The following is an 18,914-nucleotide window of genomic DNA, read 5'->3' as shown; positions in this document are numbered from 1 at the left end:
GGTTTTCTAAAGAATGTTAAAGTTCCTGCAAAGCTAAGGAGACATTTGAAGGAAGTGACTGTGCACTTTAATTATTCCTGTTCTTGAGGACATTTTGTGCTCAGCTGTTTGGATGAGTTTCAGCTGAGGTCTGAAAAACACAACCAAAGAATGAGAAAATAGTGTTGAATAACTTCAGGATATTACTAAAACTTTTAAAATCTCTCAGGTAAAGGATTTGATAAGCATGCAGAATTAGTGGCTTTATGCATCTGGGCAGACACTACAGATGTTGCATAGAATGCCTGAGATGAATACGGGTATAGTCTCTTAACAAAGCACAAATCCAGACGCTGCTGGAGCCCTACTGCAATTCAGGAATAAGGGCACAGAACATTCTAGCTGGTCTCTAAGAATCAGCGTACGTTTTGTTTGGTGGCATTTTTGTTTTATAGTTCTCTATCACCACTTTAGTTATGCCTGCAGCTCTTCTGCAACAGTTCCATATACTGGAACAGTAACTGATATGATTTGTAGCTAGAGTTGTAACAGCTCGGGCACCCCAGCCCCAGACAGAGCACTGCCATGCAAGAGTGAGATTAGTCAACATTTGATGATTGGTCTTAGAAATGCACAACGTGTTGCAGCTTTACCCCACCGAACAGCTTATGGGCAGATTTTCTAAAGGTACTACAGTGCATAAATGATAATTTCGGACAATTTACAGTGATTTTTTCCCCTGGGAGTTGAATTTGCAAACTTTGCAAGTGTAAGGCTGAGGACAGAAATAGAATAATACTTTGACATAGTCTCAGATCACCTGACACTGTAAAATTCATCTTCTAGGCCTCCTATCATTACTTTCAACAGCATGTTCCTTAATGGTGACATTCCTGTCTATGCTGCATGGGTGGGTTTTCTCATCAGTAGCTGTCACTGTCCTTTGTATAACTGCTGATCCTTTTTCATTTTCCATTTGCTTTGCCAGCTTCTCCTCCCTTTCTCATTTTCCATTTTTCTCTCATTTATCAAAGTGCCACATTTTGCGGACATCCCCGGCCACTTATCCATTCATAACTGCAAGTCCTCCAAAAGAAGTTTCCATTTAGATGCTTACTTAAGAGCCTTCAGATGTTGCCATTCGTCCATGCATTTGTAGAGGCATGCAGTTCTGAAAGTGTTGTGCTTTCTGAAGTCAGCTTAGCAGGTTAATGTGTAGTGTATTCTATTATTTATTATTTAAACGTAACCTGCTTCAAATTACATGCTTATTTGTCATCTATGATTTGTACCCATTTCAAACAATTATTTTTTTTGTAAAATAAGTGAAGATTCACCTTAGTGGATTTATTATTAAAACTTACATACTGTTTTTGAAATTAACAGACATGGAAAACTATATTGAGCATAGTTATAACTGTTTTGAAGGATTCAAGTCATGTTTAGACAGAGACACCCAAATGCATTCACTTGATTCAGTACCTGCCTGCAGTACCCCTCCTAAAATACATGTCCTGTTGCTTTCATCTAAAATATAATTATTATGTAAAGGAAGTAGTTAGAGATAGCCTTTTCATAATGGGTAGATGGAGGAGAGGAGGAATATTCTGCTTATTAGTCACTGCTTAATTAAATATGCTGTAACTATGAAATTCTTACTGTACTCAGCTTAAGATGTGAATATTCACATGGAGGCTGGCCACAAGTGTTGTCCCCCAGGGGTCTGTTGTGGGAGTGGTGCTCTTCAACATCCTTACCAATGACATAGTGGGATTGTGTGAACCCTCAGCAAGCTTGCTGATGACACTAAGCTGAGTGGTGCAGCTGACACAATAGAAGGGAGAGATGCCATCCAGAGGGACCTGGACAGCCTTGAAAAGTGGGCTCATGTGAACAGAGTGAGGTTCAAAAAGGCCAAGAGCAAGGTGTTGTACGATGCAGAATATAGTACAGAAAAAGATTGTAGCTCCTAGCAATGAAAAAGCTGCTTTCGAGGACATTATTCCAATCTCAGTTACTGCACCAATTGAAGCGTGGGAATTAGTATCTGTTGAAATGTAACACTTGATTTTTTCCCCCTGTTCTTTTTATTCAAAAGGGTTTATTTTACTCTTTTTGAATATATACCTACCCGTACCATTTCATTTCTGAACATGTAAAAATTAATGTAGGAACTTATGGTCTATATTTAAGTATATAATATTTAATGTAGGCTGTTAACGTGACGTGTATGGATTTTCTCTAGTTGGCTCTCCTGGGAAAGATTATTTTAGAATGCAGTTGCCACTGATGGCTACTATTAATGCAAGCAGTGAACTAATTTGCATTTCACACAGCAGAACCCTTTATCAGACACAGCACAGGCATGGAAAGAGCTCAGAGTAGCAGCAGGTCTCCAGGCAGTGGGAAAAGGGTACAGAAGGTAAAGGCTGAAGGAAGCCTGCTTCACTGCAGAAGGGAGAAGAATGGCAAAGGCACAAGGAAGCTTTGAATGCATCCTTATTATCTTGGTAGACAGTCTTTCACAAACTCATCAGAGCAGCATATCTTCCTACCACATCAGTCTCTTTGCACCAGAACAATGATAGAGGTGGAACACTTCGAGCCATCAAATCCCCCAAACAAGCTGAGTTTTAATTACATTCCAATTGGTGCACAACTCTCAAATGGTTGTATGATGTTTCATCATCTCTGCTTTGGCTCCATTGCAATTTTTACCCTTCAGTCTCAAATTGCAATAATTATATTTCTGCACAAACCAAGCCATAAAGTTTCCCCTAAGATAACAATTAGTGTTACATCTTCTGTTGATAGTTACCCAGAAGAGAACTACAGGTACTACTACCATGCCTCTTCTCTTCTGAAGAGCAAGACTTCTCTAAATATATCCTAAGGCAAATCCTCAGTGCTCAGCATGAAGCAATGGGGTACTCCCAGCTACTGAGCCATCTCATTAATTGCAACTGTGCTTGTCAGGGAACAGTAAAAGAGATGCCTGCCTTGTCTTCTGTGCCAGAAAGCTGCAGGCAACAGTAAGTACAGTTGGTCCTTCAAACAGTTAATGCGTGTGTGAATCACGAAGCATATATGCTGTACTTGAGAGATGCAATTCAGCAGTACATATAACAGACCTTTGTTTTTGCTGATCATTTAAGAAGGAAACAAAGAAACATGCATTGTTTCTGAGGCTTTGACATACAAAAGTGAAGGAGTAAGGGGAATACAGCTAGACTTTCTTTTATGGAGGAAATTGTTGGGGAGTGAGGAGACAATTAAATCAGACTTCTCCCTTTTGAAAACATTGTTAGTCTTGGACAGAATTCCCCATTGCTACCCTTCACGTTCCTTATTTTCTGCTGCAGTTGCAATACAAAATATCCTCCAGCACATGCACAGGATCTACATCAAGGAGATCAGAAAAATTCAACCAGAAATAGCCGACCCAATCAAAGTTTTATAGACCAAAGAAACACTGGCAGCATAATTTATTTTAATGGATGTATTAAGCTTTCACCATCTGTTCTGCCCCTAATTATAAATGCCAAAAGAACATATTTCACAGTTACATCAGTAAGAAGATATTATTCATGCACTTATATGTTACTTCTACACTAACGCTTCTACAGTGTTCTCATACTGCCTACGCAACTCAGAGCAAGCTGCTGGCATCTGAAATTGAACTTCTTGCTATAAGGCATTTTTCAGTAACAATGTTTCAGTGGGAGGGGATTTAATGTAAGATGTATTTTTAAGGAAAAATAAGTGGGAGAATGAAAACCTTTTGTTTAGTCTCTGGGAGGCTTATTTTTATTCCTTATCAATCCCAAACATAAATGTATACTTATATAAGTTTGTCTCATGCTTCATACGGTTGTCAGAATTAAAACTGAGCAGAATTACTGAGGTGCTCAATGTTTTAAAGGAAATATTTTAAGACCTGTTTACTCGTTTTGTTCACAGTGTGAGCAAAATCTATGAATAATTTCACAGCTTCTTAAAGAAAATATATCTTCTGTTAGAGCGCAGAAGCGTATACTGGATATTTTTGCTTCTGTTCTCTAATCCTGTAGTGAATGTGTTGTGTACTTGTTTAAAATTTCATTACTTCTGAGCAAATACAGAGATAAATACAAGTAAAAATCACTTCTAAATCATTTGGGGTGAAATACTCAAATACTTTGCTAAATAAAACTGACCATATACAGGCCTCTAACTTGCATGAGGAATCAAGCTGGCGATGGATTAATCACTAGACCTTAAGCTGTTTCTTCTTACACAGACTTTGGAGAAGTACTTTTTTCTCAGCTTTCTTGCATTCCATTCCACATGTCTGTTCAGATGGTGTGTATCCAGTGAGGCACATATACAGTGCCTATCACAACAGCTGCTTTAAGCAGCATTAGTATGCAACCTTTCTTGCACCTTTCAGAGCAGTAATAGGTAGACAAGGTATCTTCACTGGGGAAAGTAAAGTGCGGCATCTATTCAATAACAAAAATAGAGTAATTTATAATGCTTACTTGATCAAGTAAAAGACCATGGGACGACAACAACAACAAAAGCCCTTCAAGTAAGGCTTAGTGATTATGTGAGGGAAGGAAATGATTTAGAAAGCCACTGATGCTAACCCAGAACTTCCTCCCATGGATTCATTGAATGTATCACGTAAGAGGGAAGCTTGAGCAGTTCTCCCTGTACAAGACATCTCTGCTGCTGGGCTGTGCTGGCTGGAAGTGTGTTCAGCACACAAGATGAAGTGTTAGCAGTATGCTAATCAGTACAGAATTACCTACTATGTGACATTCAGTGTTGCAGACTGTGCCAGTCCTGCACTTAAGAAAAACAGAACAGAGAAATAAATCTTCCCAGTTAGTCTTGATAGAGCATGATTTGTTTTGCTTTAACAGTTTAGTTGCTGATATTCACTTGACCTTCAAAGCGTTAATCATGGCAACTGTATGATGGAAAAGAATAATTGTAAGAAAAGGAAGCATATTAACACTTGTGTTAAAGGAGTAGATCTATCCTCAGGATGGTCTGAGCATCTCAAGAAATCCATAGTAACATAATATAGAGAAAAGGAAAATTAACTATGGAAAATATAATTGGTATTACACTGCTTGCATTGAAATCTTAGGAGGAAGGATCTGAACTTTTCTTCTTGAATACCATTTACATTCCCAAATAGGGTGGAAGGGACCACCCTTCTCAACAGCCTTATTCCTCTGTAACAAATCAACCAGATACGAGCACTTTTTATATTCAAGCAGCTACAAAACAATGTTCTACAACAGCATAAAGTCTATATGAAAAAACAATAAAAATATATAGATGGTAGTGTGCTGCTAAGAGACAGGAGAAATGAAAGGCATCGCCAGCATCCTACTAGGAAATTTTTTAAATGGAAGGAGGAAGATGATGCCAGGATAGGGGATTCACAGAATAAAATAGAAAGGGAACAAAAATCATTTGTCATTCTAAGCTGGTGTTATTGTGTCTTTGTATTTCCATGGAAATTAATAGGAAGCATCATTTTTGGAGCAGCCTACATACAAAGACATAAGTGGATATATAGGGGCATAAGACATATATGGGCAGGTAACAGTATTCAAACTATCCAAAGGGACTCCTTTGCATCTGAGTACATCTGTGAGTAAGAGCTGTGACCTAGAAGGAATCCCTCATCAGCCAAATACAACAGAATTATGTTCCCCTGTACCAGCAGGGGCTGAATTTTGACTCAAGTAAACTCCTAGCTGAACTAACATACATGCTACCCTTAATTCCTCCTAATTTTATACAGATACTTTTTCTTTCTTTTAAACTCTGCATAGAGACACGAGGAGAGAGGAAGGGGACCCTCTGTCTTTGGAGGTAGATGTGTAGGTTAACATAAATCCAGACATAACAAACACTGCCACTTTTTGGTTTATAATCTTGTGGTGCATCAGAAACTAAATCCTAGGAAAAAATTGGTTATTTGCTCTTTTTGCTCTCATCCTCAAAACTGTAAGAGGCTTATCAACAATGCAGGTAACTGCACACACTGAGAAATATTACCTATCCTTTCATACGGATGTGGGGAGAAACACATGGTCACAGAGACTGTGGATTGTTTGCCATCTATTTTACTTTCTTTCTGTTCCTGTTGGGTATTTCCATTTTCACTGAGCACAGGCGATGTAAAGATAAATGGAAAGTTAACAATTAAGCAGTAGAAATCAATTTTCCATCCTACCTGTATTTAGGTAAAAAAAAAAAAAGTTCATATTCTTACACTGTTTTTGATCTCCTTGTTTCACAGGAAGAACAATTACTGTAGCCTTTCTTTTGAGTGCTAAGGTAAAAAGAAAATTTCTTCTTTAAGATGGATGCATGCAAAAGAAGAAGGGTAGAAAAGAAAATGGAATGCAAGACTTAAAAATCAAGTTTCATGCACAGGCTGGGATTGGGTGTAGAAACTGCAGTTACACATGGAAACACATTCTTGAGTTTCTGAGGTAAAATAAGGATTAAGAGAGAAGCAAGGGATGAATGGTCTTGTATTCTCTTTACTTTAGAAAAATACATAAGAAACCTGATGTATTCATGTTGCCAAGTGCACAATCGCTCAGAAGAAACCTCTACTATCTAAACTTTATACCTGGGGAAAGTAAATGTTTAAGTATAGGAAGTACAATATGAAGCAAAATATCTTCTAATATTGGACAATACTCTGAGTGTCTTTATCTCCCTAATTCCCTTGAAGATGCTACACAATATTCTTTTCTGCACCCACTCCTCTTTTCCTTTTTGGTGTTTTAATTCAAGTATGCAGTCATCAGAGTGCTGTATTATCAGCTCAGTTTGTTAGTCTGATAGTACTAAACTGACTGTTGTTCAAACATGACCTAATTTACCTTGAGTGCTTTTGTTTCTTGTCTAAATTCATGTTGAAAATGTCTAATGCACATTCTCAGCAAAGATAAGTCAGATACTTTTAGGAGAATGCTTGGTTATGCTTTTGTTATCCTGAAATAAGTAGTTGTGGCAGTTTGCTGTGTATTTTTACATGGATTCTCTGCAGTCAGTGATATCATGTTCTTAAATATCCCCTAAAGAAACAGCTGAAATCTTCATGCAGAAAGTGATCTGGAAATGCTGTGTTTACTGCTCTTCTGGTTTTCCAAGACAGCCCATTCCTAACTGCGTATCTGCAGTCATTTTAAGCCTTGCTTCTGTTCTGCATTGATTACTGCAGCATGTCCTCAGTTGTGCTGTATCAGCATAAAATAATAATAAATCTTTTGATGTAGAAAGAAAGAAGTGAAAGGCATTTAGTGTGTGCTTAGCACCATGTGTGAGTATAAACTCACAAAGCTATACCATGGCAGTAGGTAAATACTTAACCTTTTCTCCTCAAATGAGCATTTCCTCAGTAGAACCATATGACATTTACAGATGACTGCAATAAACGGAAAAAGGAACAGCTTTAAACATTTTGTGAAAAGATTCTCATCTAACAAGTGCTTGATTATCAGCATGCATTTCTTTGTAGTTGGTATTAACTGGCTTAATAACTGCAAGCTCACGAGTCAAGGGAAAGCAAGGCCTCTCCCCCTCCTCCTGCAATAGGAACACACAGTCTTCTTGTACATGTTATTTTCAAATAGCCCTTACGAATAATGAAAATTTCAAAAAAGGAAAATGAGAGGATACTCTGAATTAACTTTGGCTGCCTGCTGACCTCTGCAAGACCAAGGATCACAATAAGGCTACTTTAAAATGGCCAGGAGGAACATTAATTTGTAAAGTGCCTCCTGTCCTCAGTGTTAGTGTTAGTGCAGCAATAAAACTCAATTAAATTCCTTACTGGCTGTAAGTAATAGGAAAGCTCTTAAAGATTTCATTTCACAGCTATTCTACATGAGCTCAAAAAAAAACCAAACAAAAAACCTAATAAAGTGTCTGCTATGGAAATGTATGAAATGATTAAAGGAGATAAGAGAAAAGCATTTTTAGATTTTTAATTTAGTACTGAAGGAAAATTCTATTTGTATTTGATTTGTAGATGACGTTCAAATTAAAAGCATTTTTAGTTGCATGTTTGTATTAGTAAAATTAATTATTAATGACATCCTAACTAAATACTAAAACAGAGTTACATAGAGACAGACATAGTGCATTATCCTCTACTTCTAAGATACTGAAAATGCTTTTGAAAATGCTCATCAACATTCAAGGAGAGCCTGGGAGCAAAACAATAAGGATTCCTTTTAAATGTATACCTTGCAGAGCATACGGCCTCTCTGTCAGTTGATGTTTTTATGTCTTATACATTTTTTAAAGCACTGATTACTTCGTTATGTGAGTAGTTTTATATTACTTGAACGAGACTAACAGCTGTATCAGTTTGGATCAGAATAGTTAGCAGTAAGCAATCCCATCCTTGCAGCCCTTACAAGAAGTCAAAGCCACAAATCCTGTAGTCTCTGCACTGCCCAGCAAGTCAGGGAGAAGACTCTGTGTGCATTTCCTTCACTTGTTACTAGAATTATTATACTTGTGTGTTAAGGAAGTTGATAGCCAGGTGCTGCTGCCTATTTATAAAGTTTAACTTGCTCCTTTGGATAATCTCTCTCTCCAAGCTTTGATTAAATGAACTACTATTAACAAAAACTATTATTTTAATGGATACTTTGGCTATTGAATATTTTAAAGTAGTTTCTTACTGTGCTTTGTAGGGCAGATGCAAAATTCAGCTTTCAAATTCAGAATAGAAGTAGTGAAAGGGCTTAGGAATTCTAGCAGAAGGTGATGGATCTTATTTGCATTGTGTTGGATGATCAGCTTCTCAGATTGATTATTTAGGACATTAGGATTATTTAGGACATCTGACTCTTGGATGCATTCTGGATTGTTCTTTGAATTCAGGCTACTGATGTACAAGTTAAGACATCATATATGGCCAAATAATCCATTCAATATTCATTCATGTTAATTCCTGCCATTTTCTGACTCTGCATTACAGATAACCGAAGCAAGGAGGTGCAGAATTGGCTTAGCAGAGCTTGCACACCTCGTGCTGTGGGTGTCAGCTGCCATAGCAGAATGCTTATTTTTGAGCTACACTTGAAAAGCTACGCTGGGTGTCTTGAGCTTATTGTATCACATGCACACACATGCACAGTCTCCATGACTGTTAAAATGCGACAGATATGACTTGGAGAATACAAATTGAGAAAGGAAATTAAATTGGCAGCATCTCACCCGTCCTTTCAGGGAAGGTGAGGAGGGTCACAGAAATAGGATCTATTTATGGATATGCTATCAATCCTCACTGAGGTCTGAGTACATGGAAATTTGCTTTTGTGGCTGAGATATTAAACTGGAATTTCAAGCGAATATCCTGTACATTTCAGATTGTATTTTTATTTCTTGTTTCAGTTTTTTTTTTTTCAGATGCATGTGTGAATTTCATTCACATGTACGTGGTCTGAGAGTACTTTCATGTGTTTCATTTAACCAGTGAAATTATCATCCTTTTACAGCAGCATCTCAGTGAGTGTTTGCGGCTGAGCAGCACTGGCATTCTGAGCAAGATTACCAGTTAGAGAGAAAATAGGATATTTGGATGCATTTGGAAAATACCTGGAAATTATTAAAAAGAAAGAATCTTGGTAGCTAATTGAAGATACTGAAGTCAGCTTAAATTAATATAGGCAATTCTTACTTCCCTTTGTCAAGTCAGTCTTTTTAACCACACAGCACATCTTTTTCCAGTGATATTCTCTTCCAAGTGACCATATGAAAGGCCAAGAAGAAATTGCATATGCTTTACAAGCAATGAAATCAAACCCAGAGCTGCAAGGAAACTACACACGGGAGTAAAAATTTGCTGATTACTTCCTGCTACAGTATTCTTAAAGGGTCACAGTTTTAATAACTGTAGACAGATCTAATATTTTAAATTGAAATCCATCTAAACGTGATGAAAAATAAATGCAGCTGTTTTGGGGAAACTCATTTGCAACATTTCTTCCAGATATTCACACCTCTTGACAACAAACAGCACACATGAATTTGCTACTTTCCTATCTTAGTTAAATGAAGTAGTGAACACATTCTCTTGGTGAGTTAGGAGCAAGTTTTATCCATAGGTACAATATTCTCTACATCAATAGATGCATTATAGATGACTGGCTTTGATCTCTACACTAAGTACATGGCCACATGATATTCAAGATGCTCAACAGCTATGATTTACTTTAAGCCAGTAGATTTCAGTATCCCTGCATTATCAAATGTTAAATCATTCCCTTAAGGCCTGTTTAAAGTGTTCCCAGCTTATTTCTGTGAAAAGGACAAGAAGATGGTCATTATTTTGGAAAACTGTACTTTGAAACAAAACCACAGCAAACATTTCAGACAACTGCTCAAGGAATAAGATACCAAAGTACAGAAAAAAGAAATGTGGTACAATAACGTACGGAAATCTCAAGTCTGTGAAATTCAAAGCCATCTATTCCCCAGCGCAAGTTATCAGCCTGGTACTCTTAAGCAAGAAAGATAAGGCAGAGCATTAATAGCCCAAACATTCAGAGCTCCATTATTTATCAGATGGAACCACTCACATGTCTCAGCAGCAGATTTGGTAAAGCCAGGAATGGAAGGAAGGAAGGGAGAAGTTTAAAAATATGCCAGTAAAACTATAGGTGCCTCATGTTTAATCCTTATGGTGGGGAACAAAAAGTATGCTCCCCTTCTCATAAACTGAGAGAAGAAAGTGTGAACAGGGGAAAGAATTTGCATTGAGATGGCTTAGATCCACACCATCTACTGATAGAATGGAAATATCCTGATTTAAGACATCCAGAATACAGATCTAGTGCATGCACCTAAATAAAAAAACAAAAAAAACCAAAAAAAACCCTGTTTTTTAAAGAGCAGTTTTCATACCTGCTATAAATATACAGTGTTTTGGGTGTAAGATGGCTGTTATCTTGCCATTAGTGGCCATACAGTCCTCGACTTTTCTCAGAAACCATCTTCAAAGGTTTCTAAGTACTCTGACACACACTGATGAGAGAAATGCAGACATAAAATTGGGTACCTGTAATCTAGCAAAAGGGTAGGGCCATAAAGCACTTGAAAAATTCATTTGTTTTTTAATAAAGAACTAAGCTTAATATTTATTCAGGTTATCGAGTCCATCATAGTTTATAAGAAGTATGTTTTACTTGTAACTATGGCTACAGATGCAGGACTTCTCCCTGAAAAGCATTCTATTTTTCCTTGGTAAGATGTTTCTTGGAGAGAAGGCATATTAAAGAAACTGCTTATGAAAAATAAGAAGTCCTGAATCAGAATAAAGATCTCATCTGTCTTGTACTTTATTGAGCAATAATAATGGGTTGCTGGAGCTGACATTAAAATTTGTAGCGTCTTAATGCTTGGTAGCCAAACTCCACAGTACTCTGCAATTGAAATGCTATACTGCATTCAGTCTGTTGCTCATAAGGCATTTGTATGTCGCAGAAAACTTACTATTCTTACCTGCTTTGAACAGATAAAATGTTTGAAGTTCAGAAGGCTTGCTTTCAGCAGCCTGGCTGTAAACACGTTACATCTCTCTTTAGAGATAAAAGAATTTTGGGGAGCCCTTCCTTGATCAGAAGTGCCTCAGTTTAAACATTTTCTTTCCAATTATGAGTTTTCCCCAAACAATTTGACCTCCTGCTACCTGAAGTGATTTCGTGCTGTGACTTCAATGCTTCCTAATGATAACATTTTTTGTTCAGCATCTTTGAATTTTAATAAATATTTTGAGTGATAGTTAACTACCCTTTATGGATAAAGTCCTTTCATCTCACCTGTGGATATCTGCAGATTAGGGATCAGATTCTCTGCAGTGCATTCTGCATGTCAGATGTAAATGAGTGTGTAAGTACCCTACAAAGCAAGGGACAAAACAGGCCTTCAGATAAACTACACAGTGCATGCAGGTGTTCTTCCAGACACACCACAGTCCATTCTATGCGCTGCTTCTTGGGCCTACTTGAAAGTGCTCATATAGAACCTAGCAAGGGGTTCCAGACATCATCTCACTGCTCATCTTTCACACTAGCACCTAATCATAGTTTAAAGCACATCACTATGGTTGGTACTTTGCTTTCAGTAACTACATGTAAACATATGAGACTATAACAGTATTATTCAGAGCATCTATATAGTTCCAAAATCTATATTTAAGGAAGCTGTTCTTTTCATAAGACACATGCAACTTTTCTGCTGACAACTGATGGAAAAGCTGATGTTGTAAAGGTTTCGAGACATCTTGAGCATCTACTAAAGTGACTGACAGAGTATTTATCTTCTAACCAGTTTTACAAACAAGGAGTATTTACTGATATGCAACGTGTGCCTTAGACAGAGGGAAGATCTTCCTAATCTCACTGCGCAAATGAGATGATCATCTGCTATGGAGCAGTGTGCCTGAAACACAACCAGCTGCAGCCTGAAAATATTTTCTCAAAGCTTGCAATTGTAAAATCCCATGACATAATGCACTGTTAATGAAACCCTTGATTATCTTCATTATTTACTATTATTATTAAATCTGTATTCTGTAAAATGCCTCATAATTTAGCTTTCCAGTTTGCTTATTCTGTTTAACAAAGGCAGGATATTTTATCTTGAGAAGAATTATCACAATAGTCTACTTTTGTATTATTTCAGTAGTTTTGTGGGGGAGCTTTTTGTTTGCTTTTTTTTTTTTTCATTTACTAAATCTGCCAGCAGCTCTAGTATTTCTAGGTTTGAAAGAGACAATACTGTGCTAACAGGAGAAAAATGCAATGTAATCCTCTTACACTAATGGGATAGGGAGGTGCTAATGGCATTCAGCAGATTTTAGAGGTTTCATCGCTGGGAGAATTCTGTAGAACTTCCAGATGTTAAAAGCCTGTTCTGTGTTCCACTGCAAATGGCACTCAGCAGCGTCTGCTACTGACTGTACTTTCACCTGGAGAACTGTCTGAATATGATAAACTCCTTAAAGCACACTGCACATTTTTAACTTTTTATTCTTCTTATTATTTGAGACTCAAGCACTCGAGTGTGGTGAATGAATGGTGATGTAATAAATCTTTTTATATTGTTTGCACCACAGTTAATAATTCATTTTTGAATGACCATGCTACCTGTCTCCAGCTAGCCAGCTATAAGAATAGCTACCAGCAATACCTGAATTTTATGACTTTTATGTCAGTAGATACTGCTCAGTAACAAAGGTATCATCTGTTAAGGCCTGGAGATCTTATTTCTTTTGACCCAATCTGATTTTCAGCCTCAGTTTCCACAGCAAAAAACAAAAATAGGTCTAAACTGCTAAAAATTCACCCTTCGTGCACTCAGGCACCTCCTTTCTTGAAAGGTATATTTTCAAATAGGTAAATGAAGCCATTTCATTAGTTTAAAAATAACAGCTCAACATCAAATGAAACCTCAAGTCACCGTTTTTAGAGCTGAGGACTACAGCGTGACCAGATCTCTTGGTTTGGTGGAAAGCTTTGTTCTTCCACAGACTTTCCCTGAAGGTGGGGGGCACTGGCCATCTCTTAGAATTATTGGTATCCAGTTAGAACAGCACCTCAAGATCATTTATGTCCACAAAAATCCCATTAAAAGAGGCATTAGGGATATGCTGGACCTGCTGAGCATGTACACATGCCTTTTACTCCATACACTTGATATTTATGTGTATTTACTGCACATGCATGTCTAACATCCTAATTATTAAAAAAAATAATAAAAATAGTAGTTCTACTTGTATCCTAAGAAATAATTGAAGCTTCTGTCCTAGATCTTCTCCACCCTGGAAATAAAGGGTTGTAGTTTTGTGCGTGTATATATATTTATTGCTTTAGAGAAAAAGTCTAAATGTTTTTAACAAACCCAGCTACTACTTACTGTCAGGCTACCGGAGCTGTACTCAGAGACAGTAGGGGAACCTTCACACTTGTGAATTTTCATAAGACTGAGATGCCATTCAGGACGAAGAATGTCACAACAGACCCCTAATTTAGTTATGCCTTGGCAGTTCTGACTGTAGGATACATTCTTTTTGCTTCCAAATACACTACTAGACAAGGAATGCAAAAAGAAGATCAGACACACTCAGCTATTCGTCCCCCTACATTTCTTTCATTGGAGTCATTGTGCCCTTTCTGAAATCAGTGCCTGCAAGCTTAATCACCTGTGCATTACACAGGTAGATCAGAGTTCCTTTGGAAATACAGATCCTCTTTGCACCTGCTTTTAGAAGAGTCAGCAGGTCAGCCTGCACTCCTGTTATATAGCTCCATGATTCCTCACTGTCTGTAGTATCAGATCTACTGAAAAGGGAACATGTAGTTAATGCAGTTTGGCCTTGGGGAACCAAATGACTGCAGAATCCAAAGTCATGGCAGGCTCACGTCCTGTTATCTGCTCATTATAAATTCTATTTCCCCAGTCTAGAATCAGTCACAATTCATCTTGGCTGACTTAGCTGATGGGAGTCAGTTAAATCTTCTGTAATGAAAGCCTACTGAGAAATACTATTAGTCTGATATTAAAATTGTTTTGAAAAAACTGAAGTTAGACTTTCTCCTGCTTTAATTATTTGCTTATTAAATATATATAACTAGCATAAAGGCTTGGAACCACAACTTTTCTAGTACAGTTTTGTTGAAAAATTCTATCATTCAAGTTACAATTGAACCAAATAATTTGCTAAATACAGCTCTTATGGACCTGTGAAATTACACATGTTTATGTATGTGAAAGGATCAGTTTCTTGGCAGTATTTTTAAATGATGAACACATAGGACTGATCTCTGGAATAGCTGAAGCCTGTTGTGCTTTGAAAACACTGCTCAGCAATAGAGAAAGATGCCAGCAGACCATGTGCAGTAATGCAGTCTTATGGCAAAGCACATTGCAATGCTTATGATACACCTACACCTAAAGACAACCATAATAAAGGGCAGATAAGTTAATAATTTTAGAAACAATTTAATTGCAGTCAGACTGTATTGGATACGTGGGGAAAATGGGAGTCCCTGAATTATTTGAAGGAACCATGACTTGAATGGGTGTTTTGCAAAACGCAGGCTGAAAAGATCATGTAGCTGTAGAGAAGCACACAATGGTACAACACATTTACAGCTGGAGGAAGCTAACAAACCCCACCAAACTGCACAAGCCACTCAAACTGCTGAGTACATTAATGGAAAAACTGCCAGAGAGCTTGTTCTACTTCTTGGAGCACTGTTCAGCTCCTGAATCCACTATGTATGTAAAGCAGTTCTTTAAACACAGCCAGGAGTGTTCTACTGGGTATTTTACTTTATTGCTGTGCTTACATTTGTGCACTGTTCCCCATTTCTAGTGGGAATTTAGTCAGTCTCTCTCCATAGGAGCAGTAATGAAGGTAACTTTCTACACAGGTGAAAAGATGTGCAAGTGCTAACAGTTCATAACCCTCTCTCTGCAGCTGTCTGGGATTAGGTGCAAGGAATTCAGGAGAACGCTAATGGCTGTTCAACAGAATGCATTCCAGTTATAAGCAGTAGCCCTGCTGCAGGAGTGAGCAGCTCCCCTACACACACTCATTTAGAAATGCAGCACATGTAGGCTGATTCCCTTTTCTGCTCAGTATTTTGAGGCAGGGAAAGTAGGAAAGGAGCCCTGTGTAGCTTGGCCCTTAACCACTGATGAAGATTTAGCAGTGTACTATACAACACAGATTTGTCTAATCAAGATAAAAATGACTGAATTCCAAGGAGAATGAAGAACACAGCACTGACTTCTGTGCTCTCAGGGACATTCGTTTTATCAGAAGTTGAAAACTCCACTTTGAATGATACAGAGATCTGAGTTAACTCTCCTCTGCTGAAGAGGGAACTGTGGCAGTAGGAGGGAGCACTACACCAAGCAGAGCAAGCGACCCGTTGACTGACTGAACACGTGGAGCTCCTTACCTTTAAGAGCAAATCTTGTCTCAAAACGCAGTCTTCATACGAACTTGGGTTTGAAAACTGCACTTAGTAATTCAAATGCATCAGTATGGTTGTGGAAGCCACGCTTACTGTAGTTGAAAAATAGTATAATCAGCACACATTCAGTCTGCAATTCAAAAGCTGAGAAAAAGAAATTCTGCTTTATTTTTTTCTTCCATGTAATCAGTATTTGGATTCTTGTCATGTAGTGCCTAGCTGTGAAGTTGGCAAAGAAAAAGAAGGCAACCATAAGTGTAACTGCTGCACATCGCCTGCTTCTGAGTTCAGTTTTAATACTCTGAGATCAGCCTTGCCTCTTATTGAAAGAATTCAGACTTTTTTTTAAACCTCAGTTGTGTACTTTGTGAACAGGTGCCTCAGTTTTTCCCATACTTGCATAGACAGACTTGTTTCATGGGAAATTGCTATAGGGTCTGTTGTGGTACAGTCCTCAAGCAGCACTGTTCTTGACTAGACATAGTTATCTTTCAGTAAAGACAAAACAGGTCACTGTAGCCTACTTGCACTGTCAATCAAAAATACTATTCCATAGCTCTTGATCTTGTTTTAAGTTTGTATCATGTGCTTACCCATTCCTGATTGTTTACTTGGTAGAGCTAAGAAGGCTTTATTGCAAATGCGTCTTTTTTCTTGGAATGTAGTTTAAATGGTTTGCAAGCCAATATTTGATTTAACAATAGGAGATTCTTAATGGCATCCAGCTAGTAAGAGCTAATAAACCAGTATACAGTTCATTTTTAAAATAACATAATAGTAATGCATTATACTTAAGTGCCGTATGTGACAGCTAATTTAATAGACACTCCTTTCCTTTAGTTTTCATAAGGGTGGGTCAGACCTTCACGGTATTTTTTTCCAGTACACGTGAAAATTGTACCTAAGCTGAAAATTGAAAATAACTACAGCTTCCTGTATTGCAGTCAAAGCATGACCTCTTAGTGGCAAGAAAAAGGAAAACTAATTTAAAGGTTCCAGATTAATTTTCTATCAAATACACACACACACAAAAGCTTCATTAGAACATGCTTTGTATAAGCGTAGAACCTTTTCTTTCTGTTCCTTTCAGTGTGCAAGTTATTATACTTCATATCACAGTTCTGCAATACCAGTATTTTAGAAGTTAGGTGTCTGTGAATCTAATTTAAATACCTATAAACACATCCTTTCTACCATTTTAATCCTGTTGTTTCTTATTAGCATCACCGATCTCCGATGATGACCTTCCCTGAATGTGTTTTTCCTTTTCCCTACAGTAATTGCCTAGAAATGATTGTCATATAAGGAGTTGGCTATGGCAAACAGGAAGCGTCAGAGCACTACAGCCAGCATGCTGGATCACAGAGCAAGAGCTTGCCCAACTTCATCTCACAACAGGGAGCCTGAAAATGAGGAAAGTGATCTTCCTATTGAAGATTATCCAGCAAAGGAGGCAGAACTAGCAACCATCAGACAAGGCAGTCCTACACCCTTGGAACATGAGTGCAATGATCATAGTGGAGACGGTGACTCCAGCTCTGACTACGTGAATAACACCTCTGAGGAGGAGGACTATGATGAAGGCTTGCCAGAAGAAGAGGAAGGGATCACATACTATATTAGATACTGTCCAGAGGATGACAGTTACCTGGAAGGAATGGACTGCAATGGAGAAGAATATGCTGCCAGTGAGGAACACCATGTTGAAACAGATGAATGTCAGGAAGCTGTAGAAGAGTGGTCTGAAGATAAAATTCAGCACCAGGATGAAAATGAGGTGACAGACAGGCAAGAGTGGCAGGAAGGTCAAGACAACGGCATTCAGGTTTTAGAGGATGAAGCATCATCTTTGGAGATACAAGACCAAGATGAGAATATACAATACTGTCAAAGTGAAGGTGGCTACCCGGACTATTACCCAGCAGAGGCTAATGGAAACTCACAGGGGATATCGCCATATCATTCTAGAAAAGAGGATGCAGAGCTAGAAGAGCAGGAAGAGGACATTGACCAGATTGTAGCAGAAATCAAAATGAGTATGAGCATGAGCAGCATAAACAGTACAACGGAGATGAGTCCAGAGCACACTGGGACTGAAAACATGGCACATGACTATAAAGAGACTTGTTCAAAGGGAGAAGCTGTTCACAGTGCTAACAGGCATGAAGGGAGGCCAAAATCACTGAATATCCCATCTGCCTCTAAGCACAGTGGAGATGTGCCTAGGGGGTTTAAAGCAAAATCAAGAACTCCAGAGGACAGACAGAAGTGGCCACAAGAGCAGGTATGAGATTCTCTTTTTTTAAAAAAATCCAGATTGTCAGAGGCATAAATAGAACTATTATGCTTAATAATTATTCTAGACAGAAATGAAGAGCAATAGCTCTGCTTTTACTCTATATTGTATTCAAACTGCATAGTTACATTGTATGCTTAGAAAAATGTGCTTAATATAGTCAATGTAGGTCAATCCAGGACAGTTGTTTTAAACAAATCAGAGAACTAAGTGAAACAAGGTATTCTAGATGCATGGCATAAAACAGTTTTGCAGTTCTGTAACTCCTCCCTCTCCCCCCCCCTCCCGGGACAGACTTTATACAACCTTAAAACTGAAGGTCAGAACTGAAATAGCTGAGAGTCTTTCCCTCCATTAAGGTCTCCTCTTCCACCACCTCTGTAGCCAATTACTGTTAATTTTCTTTGCTTTCAATAGAGCATAAACCAACCCTAGATGCTGCATGTGTGAAAACCAACAAGAAATATCCACTCATTTCTGTGTTTGTGCATTGCTGATCTGGACAAGAAACTTCACTCATACAAAAAATGTTATCCATCAGTTTTATCACAGTGATGTTGATTCCAATTTACACCATGTGTGGTTTTTTGTTTTACAAAAAAGTCCCAGAAAAAAGAATC

General features: G+C 38.0%; 2 protein-coding genes across 7 annotated transcripts in view; one reads left to right on the top strand and one right to left on the bottom strand.

Moving 5' to 3' along the window:
- The window catches only part of APBA2 (amyloid beta precursor protein binding family A member 2), a 79,881-nt gene that overhangs the window by 25,609 nt on the left and 35,358 nt on the right, over nucleotides 1-18,914 (top strand). For all 3 annotated transcript variants that reach the window (XM_032446942.2, XM_032446941.2, XM_085515711.1), the window contains one exon: nucleotides 17,276-18,282. In XM_032446942.2, coding sequence (XP_032302833.2) covers nucleotides 17,314-18,282 — 969 coding nt within the window. In that variant the 5' untranslated portion in view covers nucleotides 17,276-17,313. The remainder of the gene's footprint in view (nucleotides 1-17,275; nucleotides 18,283-18,914) is intronic.
- The window catches only part of MPHOSPH10 (M-phase phosphoprotein 10), a 96,545-nt gene that overhangs the window by 44,094 nt on the left and 33,537 nt on the right, over nucleotides 1-18,914 (bottom strand). The window lies entirely within an intron of this gene.

The sequence above is a fragment of the Coturnix japonica genome, chromosome 14 (assembly GCF_054131305.1).
Source record: "Coturnix japonica strain WE chromosome 14, WE-NBRP24, whole genome shotgun sequence".
NCBI classification, from domain to species: Eukaryota; Metazoa; Chordata; class Aves; order Galliformes; family Phasianidae; genus Coturnix; species Coturnix japonica.
Note: the sequence above shows the minus strand (reverse complement) of the source record. Positions and strands in the feature narration are given on the sequence as shown.